This window comes from Phoenix dactylifera, chromosome 16 (genome assembly GCF_051530095.1).
Source record: "Phoenix dactylifera cultivar Ajwa chromosome 16, Ajwa_hap1_PhDact_Kaust_v1.1, whole genome shotgun sequence".
In the NCBI taxonomy this organism is placed as follows: Eukaryota; Viridiplantae; Streptophyta; class Magnoliopsida; order Arecales; family Arecaceae; genus Phoenix; species Phoenix dactylifera.
In genome coordinates this window covers 589,885-610,029 of record NC_143205.1, presented here as the reverse complement: position 1 = coordinate 610,029, position 20,145 = coordinate 589,885, and the positions used below count along the sequence as shown (strand labels likewise).

Below are 20,145 nucleotides of genomic sequence, written 5' to 3'. Positions count from 1 at the left end.
TGCCGACTTTGTTGAAATGTTGGCCCAAGCTCGCAAGTATGCCAAGACTGAGGAAGCCATGGCCTCTTGGCGGGAGGCAGCCGAACGACCTGCCAAGATGCAGAAGACGCGCCACGAGGAGCACTCCCAACCAAGCAGCAGATCCTCCTGGCATGAGAAAGAGCCTCCTTGGCCCAAGAGCCTAGCTCACTCGAGGTCTCCCCTCCAAAAGTTTCAGACATACACTCCCCTCACATCCACCCGAGCAGAGATCCTCATGGAGATTGAGGGTCAGGGCTACCTCCGACCTCCATTGAGGATGCGACCGATAGAGTCGCGGAAGCACTCAAAAAAGTATTGCCACTTCCATCGAGATCGCGGCCATGATACAGAGGATTGCTACGAGCTCCGTGATGAGATCGAGGCACTTGTCTGCCGAGGTAGGTTGAGTTGTTTTGTCCGTGATCATACCTACAGGAGCTTGAGGAACAAAACCCAGTGCCGCGTGAGGAGTGGGATGACAACTGACCTCTCCCGGGCATCAACAATATCATCAGAGGGTAGGTGAGTAGAGGCACCTGAAGCATCGAGCTCGGAAGAAGGAGCTTCCTCAAAACATCCGTGCACTGCGAAAGTCATCTCCTTTTCCGATGAAGACCAAAAGGGTGTTAAGCCCTCTTTATGACGACGCTGTAGCTATTTTCTTCATCATTGCAAGATTTTAAAAAGAATTTTAGTACATAATGAAAGCTTGGCTGATGCCTTATTTTGTAATGCCTTCCAAAGGATGACTCTGGCTAGATTCACAGGAGACTCCACCCTAAGAAAGTACTATTAAGTTAAATCCTCTCATGGTCCAGAAGACTGAGCTCATGCAGACTAAACTCATGCAGGCCGAGTTCATACAGGCCGAGCTCACGCAGGCCGAGCTCATGCAGGCTGAGCTCGGCCTAGACCGAGCTCAGAAGGCCGAGCTCACGCAGGCCGAGCTCATGCAGACGGAGCTCAGAAGGCCGTTGTTGAGTCAAGTCCTGAGGGACTTCGAAGCTCGAGAGCTATCAAAATATCTCCAAAAGGTACATGACGCCACTTTGGCTTCAAATAATTTCAATATTTTACCTATTTCCAGATCGAAGAATCTAAAAAATGACTTATGGGTATATCTATCTCCAACATCGCCCCGCTCCGAATAAGGGCGCACGATCGCCAACGGATGAAGTCCGTCTCCTATATGTGTCTCCAATGATGCCCTGACCAAGCTCGGGATGCCATTTTGACGCTCTTCGACGACATTCGACGCCCTTCGACGATATTCGACGCCACTCGACGACATTCGACGCCATTTCGACGCCACTTCGACGACGTTTCGTTACCATTCGACGACGTTTCGACGCCATTTCGACGACATTCGACGCCTCCTACGACAACACACCCCGATCTGAGTGGGGGCACCCTGCTGAGTCGACTACAAGCCAAAGAAGGCCGCTGAAGTCGACCTCGGAGCAAAGTCGCTTAGCTCGGCTTGGACAGCTTGGCTTAAGGTCGTTAGCTCCGACTGCATGAGAGGTACACCCTACTTAGCATATATATCTCTATAGACATTTGGCTATATTACAGGACAATTGACGACTGGACTACTTCCTTCGCCCGAGCCAAAAAGCTGCTCGAATTCGAAAGTCGAGGGATAGTGTTGGGGGAAAAAATGGACCATCCCACAAATACAATTAAAGCACCAAAATCTGACAGCAAGCGTGACCCCAGAAGGTCGAGCTCATGCAGGCCGAGCTCAGAAGATCGAGCTCGTGCAGGCCGAGCTCATGCAGCCGAGCTCACGCAGGCCGAGCTCAGAAAATCGAGCTTATGCAGACCGAGCTCAGAAAACCGAGCTCATGCAGGCCGAGCTCATACAGACTGAGCTCAGAAGAACGAGCTCATACAGGCCGAGCTCATGCAGACCGAGCTCATGTAGACCCAGCTAATGCAAACCGAGCTCACGCAGGCCGAGCTCATGCAGACTAAGCTCATGCAGGCCGAGCCTAGAAGACCGAGCTCATGCAGGCCGAGCTCTTGCAGCCGAGCTCAGAAGACCGAGCTCATGCAGGCCGAGCTCATGCAGACCGAGCTCCTGCAGACGGAGCTCATGCAGGCCGAGCTCCTGCAGACCCAGCTAATGCAGGCCGAGCCCAGAAGACCGAGCTCATGCAGGCCGAGCTCAGAAGGCCGAGCTCAGAAGATCGAGCTCGTCGTCCACATGCTGCGGCCACGCCCTGCAGCAGTCTCACCGTACCATGCTTTCTTTGCCGGCCATGCCACGACACATCAACCAGGGATCATACCCTGCTACGACTGTCAACAATTAATGCGCATGGTCTCCACAGATCTCCGGCTTACTCAAAATCTCAGGCCATCCACGGTAACTCATCGACTCACTCAACTACGTCCGGTCACCCACAACAACTCATTGGCTTCAGTCCCGTCCTCCACGGCAACACATTAATTCAGATGACCATACTCAATCATGACGGTAACTCATTTAATTCGTCCGGTCATATCACAGGTAACTCTGTATCCCTCCTATAAAATGGGAACTTCTTCCTCTTTAAAGGAGGATTCTTCTTCTGGATTCTGACTTTTAGATTCCGATATACAACTCGTCTTCTTATCCAAATCAAGCCCCCCTTTGACTTAAGCATCGGAAGGCCAGCGCCGGAAGCCCCGGCCACTGGCTTTTTGTAGGTCCTCCGGAGGATGCAGCCCGCCGACGTACCGCCCGCACCGGAGCTTCTCCTTCTCAGCCAAGTAGCCACCTCCGGTTCCAATTTCCAGCAACAGTGACCAATCTCCAGCTCGGTTCGGCACAGAGTCCGGCTCCTCCACGAGACGGGTCAGCTCTGCCATCCGCGCCATCCTCGCCATCCACGCCATTCTCACCGCCTGAAACCCATGCTTGGCAGAAGCCAAAGAAGGTGGCGCGGCAAGGATCTACGGAGAAGTGGCCAGGCGCTGGTGGTTCCGTGGAGCCCATGGAGAAACCGAGTCAAGCAGGTGATGGGAGCCCGCTCCGACCCGTCGAGCCTCCAAGTCTGGATCGGGCAACTCGAGCTAGTGGGCTGAGCCAGAATCCGGTTGAGGCGCAGGCGGACCGGGCCCATGCAGAAGCAGACGACCCAGTTTCGGCGGGCCCCATCCGCGGGCCTGCAGCTGTGAAACGGGCCAGATGCCCGCCCAGGAAGAAAGACTCGGGCGGGCTTGCAGGGCACGGGCCTTGCCCGCGACTCGGGAGGGAGAGACGCGTCGCTTCCGAAGCCTCTCTCCGGTGGTGATGGAGGGTGATCTTCGTTCGCCCATGGCTGGCAAGGCATGAGACGACGATAACCGGGACTCGACGGCCGGCAGTGGCCCTCACCGGCGGCGGGAACCTGCTGCCATGGGTGGTGGCGCGAGACAGCCGCGGGCAAGGAGTGCCCTGGGCCGCGTGGGGTGCCCGGATGAGAGGGTGGCCTCGGTCGTGGGGGATGCACCGGTGAATCGAGACTCCCCCACACTTGGGAGGAAGGAGACCGAAGTCCCTACCATGCAGGAGGGGGAGATCGGCCTGGGTCTGTTAAAAGCCGAGAAGGGGGTGAATGGCCCAAATGGGGGGTCGCATGGGGAGATGACCCTCCTACTCCAGAGGGTTCTGTAGGGGGCTAGGTCGGCGGATGCAGGCCCAAGTGAAGCAGCAGGGATGTCGAGGCCGGAGGGTCTAGAGGGGCCCACCACCAGCAGGTGGTGATGGTGTTACCAGGGGAGAATGAACCTCCTTGGGTATTCCTGGCGGCCTATGCGAGCACGGACTACGGGAGTAGAAGGATGCTGTGGGATGAGGCCACAAGGCTGCTCCAACTAGGGCTTTCAGTGATGGTGGGGGGGACTTCAATTGCTCTGACTGGATGAAGGGCTTGAATAACTACGGCTAGGGCTTGGACTTGCTGGGCGAGCAGATAAAACTGTTCTGGCTGGATCTAAGAAATTTGGTCTGCCGGTATATGCGGTGCAGAGGGTAGACTTTGGAGGGAGCAGTCGGGCACTGATTTCTGGCTACTCGATACGTTTGGAGCTTCCTAGCTCATTATCCTCGTGGTTATGGCTCAGGCTTTCCTCTAGCACCAGAAATGTTGTGGTTCAAATTTGGCCTGAGGGTGACCATGCCGGAGGAGTTGGAGGAGCCGCCGGTGATGGGAGGAAGAAGACGGAGGCCACCTCCTACGCGATGGCGGCGGCGGACCTGCACAAATCCTCACGGGTGTTTCCGGTGAGGACCCTTCGACGATCAAGTAGAGTGGGATAAATTTGGTCTAGCCAAAAAGTCCCTTAGAAGTTATCTGACCGGGCTATTTATAGTTCCGGTGGAGAGGCCCAGGTGACGGAGGTACTGTTCGCCCTCATTATGAGAGGGGTCTGAGCCGAATGGCGCGCAGTTAAGGCTGGTTGGTGGCATGTGGTGTTGTCCATTTTTAAGAACAGTAGGGTGTTGACAGTCACAGCAGAGTATGGCCGGAGTAGTCATGGTGCCGTCCTTTGACTGTCGAGGGCCAGCTATCGAAGCGTGGCGCTGTGGTGTTGTAATATACGGCCACGTAGGAGGGCGTAGGCGTGCACATGGGTGCGGTTGTTGGCGAGGCCGAGCCCGTTGAGAGGTTGCATCATGCGTTTGGCGAGGTCGGTTAGACGGGCGCTGAGGGTAGCTCAGCTTCCTATATCCCGAAGTGTGCTCGGTGGAGCGCTCCGAGATCGAGGGTCGGGGCGGATTATTGGAGTGGGCGCCCCGAGCTCGGTTGGGATGGATTGGCGAATATTGGAGACGCCCCAAACTTTGTCGTGCGAGTTGGCGAATATTCGAAGCTGATGGAGCTTTTGCCGAAGTTCGAGGCCGAGCTGATTCTGGGCCGGACCGAGGATTCAATCGGTCGGTGTTGGCGTTTATTGGGCTAAGACTGAGTGGCTTTTTAGCTGTGGGCTGGATGATCCATTTCGCCCCCCATCACAAGCATATACAAAATTGTTTCGCTCCATCAAACTGGCAGTAGGCATCAAGTTACAACCTAGGCATGATTGATTTTTGAAGCGGAAATCTAGACTTTTATTTAAAGATCATTATAAAGTGAAGAAAATATAGTAGTAGGTGAATAAGAAGAAGATGGATGGTAACGAAGGAAGAGAATGGGAGTAAAAAATAAACAATAGAGGAGCTATCTTGCACGTATCCTTCACCGGTGTGTATATATATATATATATATATATATATAAAGCCAATATGATGAGGGGATTTGCCTTTATAAATTTTGAGTGGGTCTCCACTCCTCCTTTCTCTAAAAATAAGAAGAAAGGAAAAAGGGGGGCTTTGGGCTTGTCATATGTGCTTTAAAGATTAAAGGTTTGGAATTGGGAACAATACATTTTCTTCTGATCGGCACTTTCGGCTTGAGTTGGCCTATTTACTACTAGTAGAGTGGAAATGTTCCGTAGAATTTTTTTTTATTGCCTGTACGACCTCAATATGGTAGGTAGCCCCCTAAAAAACTTACCTTTATGGAAACAAGTGTTTTGTTGTCCCGCTAGTGCTATAATGGCCATCTACATGTTTTATATTTTCAAAATATCATTTATGCACAATCCTTATCTGGCTAAAGTTTAGGGTATAAATTTATAGGATCATAGATTATGAAGTGTTGATGAGTTTTAGTAACCCATTGCCTTGTCACCAACTCTTATCTGGTTTATGGTTAGGGCGTAAATTTCCGCTCTCATAGATTATGAAGTGTCGATGAGTGTTATGAATCCATTGATTTGTTAATTTTTCAAGTAAATACTCGTTGAAACACTGAATCTGATTTTTAATTTGATTAGTTAAAGTTTTTCAAGAATTTAAATGGTCAACTTCTTCTCACTATGTTGTAATGAAGTTCTTCTATTGAACAAAGTTATTATTTTTGAGAAGGAGACTGCAATGCAAGACTTCCAGTCTTGGACTGTCAATAGTTAAACTGTGGTCCACTTTATCAGATAGAAAAGGTGTGAAGCTGTTGTTTCGGTGAAAGGTGTGAACCGGTATTTGGCTAGACAAATTCTATTATGTGTGTGTATTGACGGCTTATAATGGTTATAAGTAGCTGCAATGACAGCCTATAACATCAAAACACTGTGTTAATGAATACTTTATTTGTATCGCATAGATTTGTTACCTTTGTGCCGTCCTAACATTATAAGGACGGTTTTAACTTATTGTAATGACGGTTTTAACCTGTAAAGTTGTATACAAGGTCTCAAATATCAGTATTGGACCTTGTACTATTTTTCAGTCGAGAGGATACAGTACCAGGTACCAACACATGTTGCAGAATTGCATCCCATGTCAACACATTTTGTACCGGTACTAGTATGGGTGCAAATGGGTCAATTCAGATCGGGTCATAAGCGACTCCGATCCAACATGGTTTCTTGTTCGGATCCTAATACTGGATCCACACCTAATCTAATAGAAGATTGGATCGGGACGATGTTTGATCTACCGACATTAGTCATGTTATCTTTGGTTGTTGAGCTACTATCAATCTGATATGTTTGCTGCATATCTATCTAGAAGAAGCATCGGATCGGGACGATGTTTGATCTGCCAACATTAGTCATGTTACCTAAGATAATCAAAGAAAAATATGACGTGTTTGCTGCAGTTCTCAAAAAAGAAAGAAAGAAAGAAAGAAAATCTTGGTGGGTTAAATTATCTGAATGTTTTTAAGTTTTTTGATATTAAGCTGTTGTTTTTCTTTTATATATACAATTTTAGAAATGCAGTGGGTGCGACCTGAAATAAGTCCAGCTGCTTTTGTTGTCGTGGCCAATGTTTGCTTCAGAAATGTACTATAAGGGCACATTTTGTTTGCTATCGAAATCATAATTGAAATCGAAATAGATTGAAATGAGATTGTAACGACCATATCCTTGTACATGAATCAGAATCGAAATCTAAATGAAAGTTAAATAGTAAGGAAGAGCTGGAATTGGGTTTTAGGATATCACGACATTCTCATTCTCTCTAAAATTCTGTAATCAGAACGAAAATGGGACTCCTCCAACCAAACAGCTGGAATGAATCTCAGCTTGTCAAAACATTTTAAGGATCCAAAACTAAGTTTCAGATAACAACATCGGATCAATCTAATTCAAAGAACAAAGAATTTCGTTTCGCAAGTTCCTAGTTCTCTTTTTAGTCTGCTAGTTTTCACCTGTGATCAACATTCTTATACCAAAGTAATTAGGAAGCCTCAGGGTAACTGTGCTAGTGAAACCATAATTTGTGATATTATTCTTCATCTATCTTAGCCTTTGTGGTTGATATCTTTCCTGCCATACCTATATAAAAGGGTAAGGGATCTGCATCTCTTATCATGATCAGTAGCTCCCCACCAAAAGGGGACCAGAACAGCACATCCATTGCTTACATTATTGGAGGGAGCACCATTGATTGCCAACGGACAAGGTCGCTCTCAACTAGGGCCTCTGATTGGCTTGGTAGTACCTCATTTTGTCCACCCGTGGGCGGGAAGCTTTCAGTACCGTGTTTCACATGATCTCTATATTTTTTCCATGGATCGTAAGGGACAGTCTGTCGACGCTCTCGTGTGGTACTTCAATTTAATTTAGTTTAAAGAACGAGAGTATCAAGTAGTGCAGAAGCCCTGGGATAATGGCGTTCCTGAAATCATGGCTATGCTATAGGTTCAGTTTATTTTTATATTTAAACTTAATCCAACCTATATGCCTAATTTATTGAATATCAATCCGGTAAATCAAACTGAATCGAATCTAATTTTTTGAATTGATTTGAGCCTTTTAATTGATCGGCTCTATTTCAATCTCAATTTTACTAAATTAATCTAAGTCCATCCCGCTCTAAAAATAATTCTAAACTGATCGGAATTAAAACATGGATAAGTCCGGTGAGAGATCTGTACCTCTTATCATTGTCTTTTAGCTCCTCAAAGGGGACCAGCACGGCACATCCATTGCCAACAGACAAGGTCACCGTCAGCTTTAGGATCATCTAGATGACTTAGTACTACCTAATTTTTCTCTTTAAAAAAAAGTACATCGTAATTTTGTTCCTGCTGTGTCTCCCATGATCATTTGGCTCGAGGATCATAAAGGGCGCGCGTAGCTTCTCACCACTGAATAAGCATGGAATTGTTTCTCGAGCGGGTGCAACCATTGAGCGTGGTGCTTCCCGGCTTTATGGTAAAATAAGATAAAAGTGTAGCGAAAGAATGTTGAGCCATGCCCTCTTATAGCACCTGTGAAACAAAAGAAGCAAGAGCTAATGTAACATGGTGCTCATCATCCACACCATCTTCTTTTGCTAGTTATTTACATCAAATTAATTTGTGCATGACTGATGATAGGTTATACGTGCATCACAAAGTTCCCAAGGATCAATAAGTAAACTTCCTTCTTTGATAAATCTACTTGTCTTTAACCTCATTCCTTTCACCTTTTGTTCTACGACGACACAGGTGGCTAACTAATACCAAGATATGGAGAGATTTTTTGCTTCCGATCTGACCGGAAAGGAAGCAATTCATTCAATTTGTACAGCTAGAAAATAATAGAAATTCAAAGAAGTTATCCAGACTTTTTTTTGCTTTCATTAGTTGATGACAAAATAGATACACAATGCCTAAATTTATAGTAGTGAGGTGCACATCACCAAAGCCGGGACAAATTTGTCTTCTAGTCAGAAAGATAAAAGAAATTGCAAAATAATAAGGAATTTATGTTAGAGTTAAAAATCTTGACTCTTAGAACTAATATTTTCTTGACGCTCGTCTAATTCTTCCATTGAGAGACATGCTGTAATGTCCGGGCCCAGAACCTACTAGGCCCAATAAGAAATGGGCCCAGTTAAGGGTTGGGCCCAAATTCCACTGTGGGCAGTGCTGTATAAAGATTGAAATAAAAAAATATAAAAACGAAGGGATAAGACCGACAGGGAGGGGTGACCCTCACCCCTGCTGACAGCCGCTGCCGGCGCGCCGGAGACAAGGGGGGCGGCGGCCAGTCCCGAGGTATGGAGGAATGGAGAGGGAAGGGACCTCTCAGAGGGGGTCTCATCCTTAAACAGTCCTTTAAGCCTATGCCGGCAACCCCAAAATGACAGACCCCCTAAACACCGAACGAGAGAAAGAGAGAGAGCCCGGAAGCTCCAAGAGGAAGGAGGAACCCCTAAGTCGGCAGAGGTGTTGGAGAGGAGGCACCGCAGGTCATCCCCGGAAATGGTAAGCTCCTGTTACCAAAATAAAAATAGAGGAGGGACTCCATGGACCTCAGTTGCAGTCACTGCCGGCTCTCGGTAGGGGGCTGCAGTCGGCCGGAGTCCATTCCCCTTCTTCTTCTTCAGTGGGATAGGGGGTCTCAGTGAAGAAGAAGAAGGGAGGAAAGAAAAGAAAATGAAAGAAAGAAGAAAAAGGAGAGAGGGAAGAGGGGACTCACCCGTGTGTGGCCGCGGGCATCGGCCGCAGGCGCGGTCGTGGGCTCAGCCGCAGGCGCGGCTGTGGACGCCGCGAGCTCGGCCGTGGCACTGCCGACTGTGGCTCGGCCCTCCCAAAACCCCCTTCTTCCTTCACAGGGGAAGAATGGAGAGAGGAAGAGAGAGGGTTTGGGAGTGAGAGAGAGAGAGAATAGGGGGTGGTGCCGGAGGGAAGGACCGAAGAAAAGAAAGAAAGAAAGAAAGAGAGAGGAGGAAGAGGCCGTAGATCCGGCCGGAGGAGAAGAAGAAGACCGGAGGACCGGCCGAAATGGCTAGGGCTTCCGATCGGAACCAAGGAGAGAGAGAGAAAGGAGAGGAGGAGGGGACTTGCCGTGTACGGCCGTGAGCGTCGCCGGTGCGGGCTCGGTCGGGGAAGCCGAGAGCTCGGCCGCGGGCTCGGCCGGGGAAGCCAAGAGCTCGGCCGCGGGCTCGGCCGGGGATGCCGCGGGGCTTGGCCGCGGACGCCGCCGGTCGTGGGCCGTCTCCCTCCGCTCGCCATCCTCCCCTCCGCTCGCCGTCCTGCCATCGTCGGAGAAGAGAGGAAGGGGGAGATCGGGAGAGAAGGAAGGAAAGAGAGGAGGAGGGGAGGAAGCTTCGGGAAGGAGAAGAAAAGAAAAAGAAAAGAAAAGAAAGAAAAGAGAAGAGAAAAGAAAAGAGTGGGTTAACGGGCCGGAATCGGGTTCGGGTCCGAAACCCGTTAAGCCCAATAATAAGAAATTGATTTAGCCAATTGAACCTGAACCCGAGCCTAATTAAATTGGGCTAAGTCTGGACGAGCCCAAACTGCAAATTGGGTCAAATCCGAACCGAATTAAGCCCAAATTGATTTGGGTCCGAACCCAATTAAATTGAGTTAGTTCCAGCAGACCCAATCTGGTTTTAAATCGAACCCCAAAGGCTTCAAATTGGACTTGGGCTAAATCCTTGGATGGGATCCAAGCAAGTAAATTCATAATATGATGAACTAAGAGATTTTATAATAAATAAATAGGGAATAATGTAATCCCTATTATGTTGTTTTAGGTGATTAAGGATTTGTCACCTGGACTTGAGCAATTTGGAAAGCGAATTGAAGTAAGTAATCTGTCTTAATCCTATCGTAGATCTTGTAATACGTTTTATAAGATGAACCAGTGTTTTTTATACAATTTGAATTGTATGCATGATTAGTGAAGAATGTAAGTAACCTGTTCTAATCCTATTATAGATCATGTCATGTTATTAATGTTTTCCTAAGCATTTATTTTAAGTACATATGTTTCATGCATGATATGTTACAATGCATAAGTAACTTGCATGATCCCAGAAGCTATGGCTATGTATGCAACCTGATGATATTGATATTTTAATCATGCATGTAAGTTTATAAAGTCTTAGCTAGCCCCAGAGGCACTATAATGGGCTCAAAGATGCTACTGAGAATGACTGAGCCGCCAGTGGCTGAATAGTAACTGAGCTGCCCCGCCAGTGGCTGAATAGTAACTGAGCCTGCCCCGCCAGTGGCTGAATTGGAATTGGGCCTGCCCCGCCAGTGGCTGAATAGTAACTGAGCTGCCCCGCCAGTGGCTGAATAGTAACTGAGCTGGCCCCGCCAGTGGTCGAGTCTGACTTCGCAGTAGCATCCGAGAGAATGGACCACGGCATGCCAGGGCACGGTTTCATATGCATATATTATGAAAATTGTTGTGATTTGCACTACTGCTTTGTTTAAATCGCATACTTATTATGCCATGATGATTATTAGATAAACATGCATGTCAGCTTCTCAAAACCCTGATTTACATGTTTAGTCTACTGGTTGATCCGGTAGGATTATGCAGGATTACTTACTGAGCCGTGTAGCTCATATCCGTTTATTTACTTTTTTCTTTCAGATCCTCACCACTGATAGCTGCCAGAGACACGTTAATTTGGTATTAGCGCTTCTTTCTTTTGGGGTAAAGCAAGTATATACTTTTGTGTATATAAACTACGTAGAAGCTCTGTATTTGGGTACTGACCAGCATGTTGTACTAGATGAATACACATGAAAAGATTTGGTTGGTTTGACTACCCTATTTCCCAGGTATGAGGCTGCGTGCTATTGTGGGCGGTAGTCGGCAATAGCACGGCCGTGTCACGGATCCGGATCCGGGGCGTGACATCTAGAAGAGAAAAAGATTTGGTTGGTTTGACTACCCTATTTCCCAGGTATGAGGCTGCGTGCTATTGTGGGCGGTAGTCGGCAATATCACGGCCGTGTCACGGATCCGGATCCGGGGCGTGACATTCTAGTGGTATCAGAGCAATAGGTTAACCATGAGTAAAAATTTTAAGCTTTAATAAGGAAATGGGTAGTTAAGTCTCATTTAGTGAGATTCCGCATAACCGGAAAGGAAAGAAAAAGATTTTATTGGTCGTATCATCGGTCAGTCACGAAAATTGCTTGACACAAATATTTTGATAGGTGACAATGAGCAACAAAAAGAAAGAAGTTAGGACTAATACAAAATCATTCGAGGGGCATGATTATGACAGGTATGGTATCAGAATTCAAAATTCAAGACTACAAAAAATTTTTGATGTTTTCAAACAGAATGGTAGCGAGCCATGCCAAAATAAGAATAAGCTAGTTTGGAGATTTCTCGATGGAGTAATTTGTATTTTGGATTATGATTAAAGTATATTTTGACTGATATTAAGTGGAGTACTAGCTATGGAATATTAAGGTACATGGTGATTATTGGTGTATCAGTATATAGGTGATTTTGGAAGTTTAACTTGATACCGGATACTGTGGATAATACTTCTAGTTTGAAGTTAATTATTTTGATGGCAAGATAGGGTTCATTCATAAGTTGTTTAAGGCTTGGACAAGGAAAGCTTTTATATTCTTCGAGGTTAAAATCGGTATGACAATTATGCATGAAACTATTGTATAGAAAGAAAATATATCTGAGAATGACATTTAAGAGTTTCTCCTTTGTTTACTTGGAATGTGACATATTAGATCTTTTCAAATTACAATGCAAGATTGGTATTTTGATTGAAAGTCATTTAGTAAATTCTGGGATAATTTCCAATCTTGAAGAATATTTTTGGCTCATTTTATATGAATAAAGTTGCTGAAAATGTAAAATTTATTTAAAGCATCGTTACTTATTTAAGGGGATCTTATGTTGGGATACCCTTTCTGTACTCGTTCATGAAAAGGTAAAAGGAAGTTCTAGCTAAGTAACATATGATCTAGATGGAGGAAAGATTTGAAGTGCAAATACATATGAAGGATTAAATAGTTCTGTTGGTAGACAAATAGTATGGCGATCAAAAGTTATTAATGAATTCAAAAAAAAAAAAAAAAAAATTGATGTTTTGAATCAGAGTGCGCAGCGAAAACATAGTGATCTGAATTATTTATCTAAGTTGGCCAGAAGTATTATTCTTTTGATTCGAAAAGTTTTGATCTGTTTTCTTGTATAGTAAGATTTTTTTGGATAAATAAAAGGAGAATGTTCTGATTTCTGGATAGCACTGTGCTATCCTAGATTCTCCAGTTTTATGTCATGCTAAGAAACTTCTTAGCATCTTTTGACATGAATTAATAGATCATCGATTTTGATCTCAGATCTGGAATATGCTGATATAAACCTCCGTCCTCCTAAACTTGAAGCTTGAGTTTCTTTAATTAATATCAACCCTCCATCTGATTGAAAGAAATTAAGGTTGTCAATTGACTTTGATGAATAACTATCAAGGGTGGATTGAAGTTGTTTATGATCTAATCTTGTGATAGATCGGGTAATCGAGAGCAGTTGATACTTTGACAAAGAAACTTGATCTTCTTATTCAGAATTAAGATGTTGATTCTATGAATAATCTGGAGAGAGAGCTGTATAATCTTCACCCATGAGTTTTTCTATTATTGGTAACTCCCGGGAGAATCTTGGCATCTTAAATTTAGTATTAACGGATTGATGGTGCCTTGGTTGGGCTTAGACCTGAAATATTCCCTACTCCTAGCTATGACATCTTTGATCTACCTATCTAAAAGGGGTTTGAAGTTTTGCTAGGATAAAAGTTGATCATAAAATTGTAGGCAAGGTTAAGAGAAGAAAGAAGATTATAGATTATGAAAAGTATGTGATGCTAATGCTCTCACCTATTTCTATTAACCCGATTACGACCGTTGTGTGGACTTAATCGAGAGCAATTAATTTCTTGGGCCAAGAATCATAGCATTTAAAATCTAAGGCAGGAAGATTAGTCCTCTTTTGAAAGAGATCAAAGAACTCCTACGTGTCATAGATGGAAAGGTTCAAGTTTTGAGGTGCCATGATTTTGCCAAAATCTTATCAGCAAGCATTTTAAGAGGGAGACTAACCGAGAACTAGAGGATGACTCAATGGTTGACTACTTTTGAAAACCAGAACCTAGGGTATGTTTAATTTCGAGGACGAAATTTATTTTAAGGGGGGTAGGATGTAATGTCCGGGCCCAGAACCTACTAGGCCCAATAAGAAATGGGCCCAGTTAAGGGTTGGGCCCAAATTCCACTGTGGGCAGTGCTGTATAAGGATTGAAATAAAAAAATATAAAAACGAAGGGATAAGACCGACAGGGAGGGGTGACCCTCACCCCTGCTGACAGCCGCTGCCGGCGCGCCGGAGACAAGGGGGGCGGCGGCCAGTCCCGAGGTATGGAGGAATGGAGAGGGAAGGGACCTCTCAGAGGGGGTCTCATCCTTAAACAGTCCTTTAAGCCTATGCCGGCAACCCCAAAATGACAGACCCCCTAAACACCGAACGAGAGAAAGAGAGAGAGCCCGGAAGCTCCAAGAGGAAGGAGGAACCCCTAAGTCGGCAGAGGTGTTGGAGAGGAGGCACCGCAGGTCATCCCCGGAAATGGTAAGCTCCTGTTACCAAAATAAAAATAGAGGAGGGACTCCATGGACCTCAGTTGCAGTCACTGCCGGCTCTCGGTAGGGGGCTGCAGTCGGCCGGAGTCCATTCCCCTTCTTCTTCTTCAGTGGGATAGGGGGTCTCAGTGAAGAAGAAGAAGGGAGGAAAGAAAAGAAAATGAAAGAAAGAAGAAAAAGGAGAGAGGGAAGAGGGGACTCACCCGTGTGTGGCCGCGGGCATCGGCCGCAGGCGCGGTCGTGGGCTCAGCCGCAGGCGCGGCTGTGGACGCCGCGAGCTCGGCCGTGGCACTGCCGACTGTGGCTCGGCCCTCCCAAAACCCCCTTCTTCCTTCACAGGGGAAGAATGGAGAGAGGAAGAGAGAGGGTTTGGGAGTGAGAGAGAGAGAGAATAGGGGGTGGTGCCGGAGGGAAGGACCGAAGAAAAGAAAGAAAGAAAGAAAGAGAGAGGAGGAAGAGGCCGTAGATCCGGCCGGAGGAGAAGAAGAAGACCGGAGGACCGGCCGAAATGGCTAGGGCTTCCGATCGGAACCAAGGAGAGAGAGAGAAAGGAGAGGAGGAGGGGACTTGCCGTGTACGGCCGTGAGCGTCGCCGGTGCGGGCTCGGCCGGGGAAGCCGAGAGCTCGGCCGCGGGCTCAGCCGGGGAAGCCAAGAGCTCGGCCGCGGGCTCGGCCGGGGATGCCGCGGGGCTTGGCCGCGGACGCCGCCGGTCATGGGCCGTCTCCCTCCGCTCGCCATCCTCCCCTCCGCTCGCCGTCCTGCCATCGTCGGAGAAGAGAGGAAGGGGGAGATCGGGAGAGAAGGAAGGAAAGAGAGGAGGAGGGGAGGAAGCTTCGGGAAGGAGAAGAAAAGAAAAAGAAAAGAAAAGAAAGAAAAGAGAAGAGAAAAGAAAAGAGTGGGTTAACGGGCCGGAATCGGGTTCGGGTCCGAAACCCGTTAAGCCCAATAATAAGAAATTGATTAAGCCAATTGAACCTGAACCCGAGCCTAATTAAATTGGGCTAAGTCTGGACGAGCCCAAACTGCAAATTGGGTCAAATCCGAACCGAATTAAGCCCAAATTGATTTGGGTCCGAACCCAATTAAATTGAGTTAGTTCCAGCAGACCCAATCTGGTTTTAAATCGAACCCCAAAGGCTTCAAATTGGACTTGGGCTAAATCCTTGGATGGGATCCAAGCAAGTAAATTCATAATATGATGAACTAAGAGATTTTATAATAAATAAATAGGGAATAATGTAATCCCTATTATGTTGTTTTAGGTGATTAAGGATTTGTCACCTGGACTTGAGCAATTTGGAAAGCGAATTGAAGTAAGTAATCTGTCTTAATCCTATCGTAGATCTTGTAATATGTTTTATAAGATGAACCAGTATTTTTTATACAATTTGAATTGTATGCATGATTAGTGAAGAATGTAAGTAACCTGTTCTAATCCTATTATAGATCATGTCATGTTATTAATGTTTTCCTAAGCATTTATTTTAAGTACATATGTTTCATGCATGATATGTTACAATGCATAAGTAACTTGCATGATCCCAGAAGCTATGGCTATGTATGCAACCTGATGATATTGATATTTTAATCATGCATGTAAGTTTATAAAGTCTTAGCTAGCCCCAGAGGCACTATAATGGGCTCAAAGATGCTACTGAGAATGACTGAGCCGCCAGTGGCTGAATAGTAACTGAGCTGCCCCGCCAGTGGCTGAATAGTAACTGAGCCTGCCCCGCCAGTGGCTGAATTGGAATTGGGCCTGCCCCGCCAGTGGCTGAATAGTAACTGAGCTGCCCCGCCAGTGGCTGAATAGTAACTGAGCTGGCCCCGCCAGTGGTCGAGTCTGACTTCGCAGTAGCATCCGAGAGAATGGACCACGGCATGCCAGGGCACGGTTTCATATGCATATATTATGAAAATTGTTGTGATTTGCACTACTGCTTTGTTTAAATCGCATACTTATTATGCCATGATGATTATTAGATAAACATGCATGTCAGCTTCTCAAAACCCTGATTTACATGTTTAGTCTACTGGTTGATCCGGTAGGATTATGCAGGATTACTTACTGAGCCGTGTAGCTCATATCCGTTTATTTACTTTTTTCTTTCAGATCCTCACCACTGATAGCTGCCAGAGACACGTTAATTTGGTATTAGCGCTTCTTTCTTTTGGGGTAAAGCAAGTATATACTTTTGTGTATATAAACTACGTAGAAGCTCTGTATTTGGGTACTGACCAGCATGTTGTACTAGATGAATACACATGAAAAGATTTGGTTGGTTTGACTACCCTATTTCCCAGGTATGAGGCTGCGTGCTATTGTGGGCGGTAGTCGGCAATAGCACGGCCGTGTCACGGATCCGGATCCGGGGCGTGACATCTAGAAGAGAAAAAGATTTGGTTGGTTTGACTACCCTATTTCCCAGGTATGAGGCTGCGTGCTATTGTGGGCGGTAGTCGGCAATAGCACGGCCGTGTCACGGATCCGGATCCGGGGCGTGACACATGCATGATCCAAAAAGGCCGTTAATTACTTTGACTAACCTAGTTTGGGCTCCAAGGATCATTAAACTCCACAGCATCAGGGCATGATGAATCCCCTAGTGACAATCACATCCTCGTTACTCGGCAAGGGACTCATGTGGTGATTGACGTACTGAAAATAGGGAATTATACGAAAAAGTTATGGTCTTTAGAAGTTATGATTTATGATCAAATCTTGAATGCGGCAGATTTTGCTCCAACACCCTGTTTAGACCTATCCAAAATAGCCAAAGCTGTTTAGATCAGCTTCATCTTAATTTAGTTGAAAAGCTCAAGAAATTTTTTTGAGGAGCCATTTAGATTTTAGCATAAAATATTCTTAGAATATTTTGATATAAGGTTGTTGATAGGAATTATTTAACAGTGGGAGGAAAGTGTCCTTCCATTTAGGAAATTTTGTGCTGTAAGATCACTAAAAATTGAAGATGAGGAAAAGTAATATTTCTAATATAATCAATTGTCCGATTCTTTCCGGATTGCATGCTCCTGAGAGGTTGCAAGGTGGTGGTTTCTTCCTTGTAAATATTCTCTTCGACTGTTGCCTTTCTCCTCACTTTCAGCCAAAGGCACTGTCCCTATCCAAACATCCTCTTAGAATCAGAGCTTCTCTCCATTGCCAAGCAAGAAGGATGGATGGTCCTCGAATGCGTCGAAATCTTTAGAGATATCTCTCCATGATGATGAAGATTTGTCAATTAATTTCCCTCTAAACTGACTGAATGATCTTACATCACTTTTTTTTTTTTTTTTTGGATGAAGCGGGAGGTTTAACCACCCGGAATATTACTCAGGAAAAGTTCAGAGAAAAAAAGATACACGAAGTTGTGTAACTACAAGAGTGCCATAAGAGGGAGCCTCCATGGTTATCACAGGTAAAAGATCAAATCATTTACAAGGAAAAAAGGGTTAAATTTTACAGGAAATTACTTTTCCATCCCTCTAAAGACCCCACTGTAACAGGAGGTCCCTGTTGACCCAAAAAAAAACTTCTGGTCCACCGCTACATGGTTTTTTAATTTCCGGTCCCTAAGTTACTGTTTCCTTTAAAATATAGTACCCAAAGTGCCCCCAGGTTATGTAAGTACCCCCATGTTACCGGAAGCGGGAAAAAAAATATCTTGCGTTCTGTTTTCTAACCGGAAGACACTCTATTTTTCTCTATCGAAGATGCTCCCAAGTAAGCTTCCCACCTGCAGCCCTTAAGCGTAGATGCCCCTGGTGATCCCACGGAAGATGTTTACCGAAAATGGCTTTGGAGGAAGATTTTGAAATGGAAAAAAAGGTGAAAAAATAGCTCGCAATAGGGTACGCATTTTGTCTCCGTTCTTCTCTGTTCTTCTCTATTTTGTCTTTGCCAATGGAGATTGTTTGGTCTGGGAAGAGACAGGCACCCATTAGGATGGATGCTAGACGGATAGGGAGAGAGCATGTCGAGCCTTTGTGTTGACCTAAAAACGTTGAGACTCCCTCTTATTTTTTACCTGTTCCCTGTTTGAGAGAACATTGATAGTCCCTCTTTCTCTGTGTAGTGAGACTCTGCTCCACTATTCCTAAGTTTGTTTGCAATTCGGAATTATCTGTTCATTGCCTCCTCTTTTTTCCCTTGTTATGGCTTCGGAAGACACTGCTAGCTCTGTTTTTATGGCCATTTGTTGTTATGGTAGCAAAGCTGTGATTATTTCCATCTCAAAAGACACAATTCTTGATCAAATTTTTAAGAAAATAGTTGAAAGATGGAAACATTTATCTTCTACAATGATAGAAGTTAAGTTTTATATTCCAAACAAGTCTAGAATGCTTGTTACGCTCATGAGCGATAAGGATGTTCGTAACATGCATCAAATACACGTCAACTTAAATGCCAAGGTGATCGAGATGGTTGTTACTCATTCTCCAACCTTGATCGAAGGTGCTGCTGTGGTAATTGAGAGGTATTCCGTTTTTAAACTTTTAGTTTGTGCAACGGATTTGAGTAAGTTTGCTAAAATAATGTTTATCCTATTGTATGGACAGTAGCTCATCCCATTGTGCTGAAATTAGTTCGAGAAGGAAAAAATTTTCGAAGGGTAGCTCAAGTAATTTTGGTCAAGTTGTTGAAGAAACAAGAGCCGCAACTGAAGAGGAAGCAAATCAAAAAAATTCATTGGATGATTGGAAAAATAGTATAGAGGGCGTTGCTCAGGAGTTCATGAATGTGAAAACTCTACATGACACCATTCGCAACTATTGCATTGCAAATTGCAGAAATTTTGTCTTCGTGAAGAACAATTGTGATCGAGTTACTGTAGATTGTGTTTATGAAGGTTGCGAATGGCGTATCCATGCTTCTCGCCTTGGGAATGGTGAAAAGTTTGCAATTAAAAAAATGCACTATAACCACACATATGGAGGAGGGTTGCAAGTGCGGTCTCATCCAAAGGCTTCAAAACGTTGGATATCGAAAATTGTTAAAGATCAACTTCAAGATATGCCGTTATATAAGCCGAGTGATATTGTAAATGATATTCGTCGACAATATGGTGTTGAATTGCCGTATCATCAAGCTTGGCATGGTAAGGAGGTGGCTATGATGGATCTTTATGGTAATAGCTGGCTATCTTATGAGCGGATTCGCTGGTATTGCGATGCCATTCTTCAGATCAACCTCGACAACATTGCAGAGTATGAAACAATTGAAGGTCGATTCAGACGTCTATTAATTTATTTTCATGCTTCACTAATGGGTTTCATAAAAGGATGTCGTCCTCTGATTTTTATGGATGGCATATTTATAAAGCATAAGGATGGAGGTGTACTGCTTGGAGCCACTTCCAAAGATGGAAATGATGATATGTTTCCTATAGCTTATGATGTTGTAGATACAGAAAGTGATGAAAATTAGGAATGGTTTTGCCGGTTTCTGAAAGAAGCTATTCATAGTTGTAGTAAGTATCGGGGTCAACAGTTCACATTTATGACAGATAGACATCAGGGAATTATTAAATCCATGCCGAAGTACTTTCCTGATTCTTACCACTCATATTGTATACGTCATGTGAAAGAAAACTTCAAGAATCAGGTTTGCATCGTCATATTATGAATAATTTAAACTATAAAGTATCTAAATAATATAGTATGTGGTATATCTGATTTTAATTATCAATGCAGGTCCTTGTCCATTAT

General features: G+C 45.0%; 1 protein-coding gene across 1 annotated transcript; it reads left to right on the top strand.

The window, feature by feature from the left end:
• Window positions 1-18,792: 18,792 nt before the first annotated feature.
• Window positions 18,793-19,864, top strand: LOC103700072 (uncharacterized). Its single transcript, XM_088712862.1, has 2 exons — window positions 18,793-18,914; window positions 18,997-19,864. The coding sequence occupies exons 1-2, from the start codon at window positions 18,793-18,795 to the stop codon at window positions 19,862-19,864; spliced, it is 990 nt and encodes a 329-aa protein (XP_088568988.1).
• Window positions 19,865-20,145: the final 281 nt, after the last annotated feature.

What these genes read in the sequence shown, in the direction of transcription:
- LOC103700072 (XM_088712862.1), top strand. Translation starts at nt 18,793, where the DNA reads ATGAGCGATAAGGATGTTCGTAACATGCATCAAATACACGTCAACTTA. An exon ending in GCTGCTGTGGTAATTGAGAG is followed by an intron (nt 18,915 to 18,996) that starts GTATTCCGTTTT and finishes TTGTATGGACAG; the next exon opens with TAGCTCATCCCATTGTGCTG.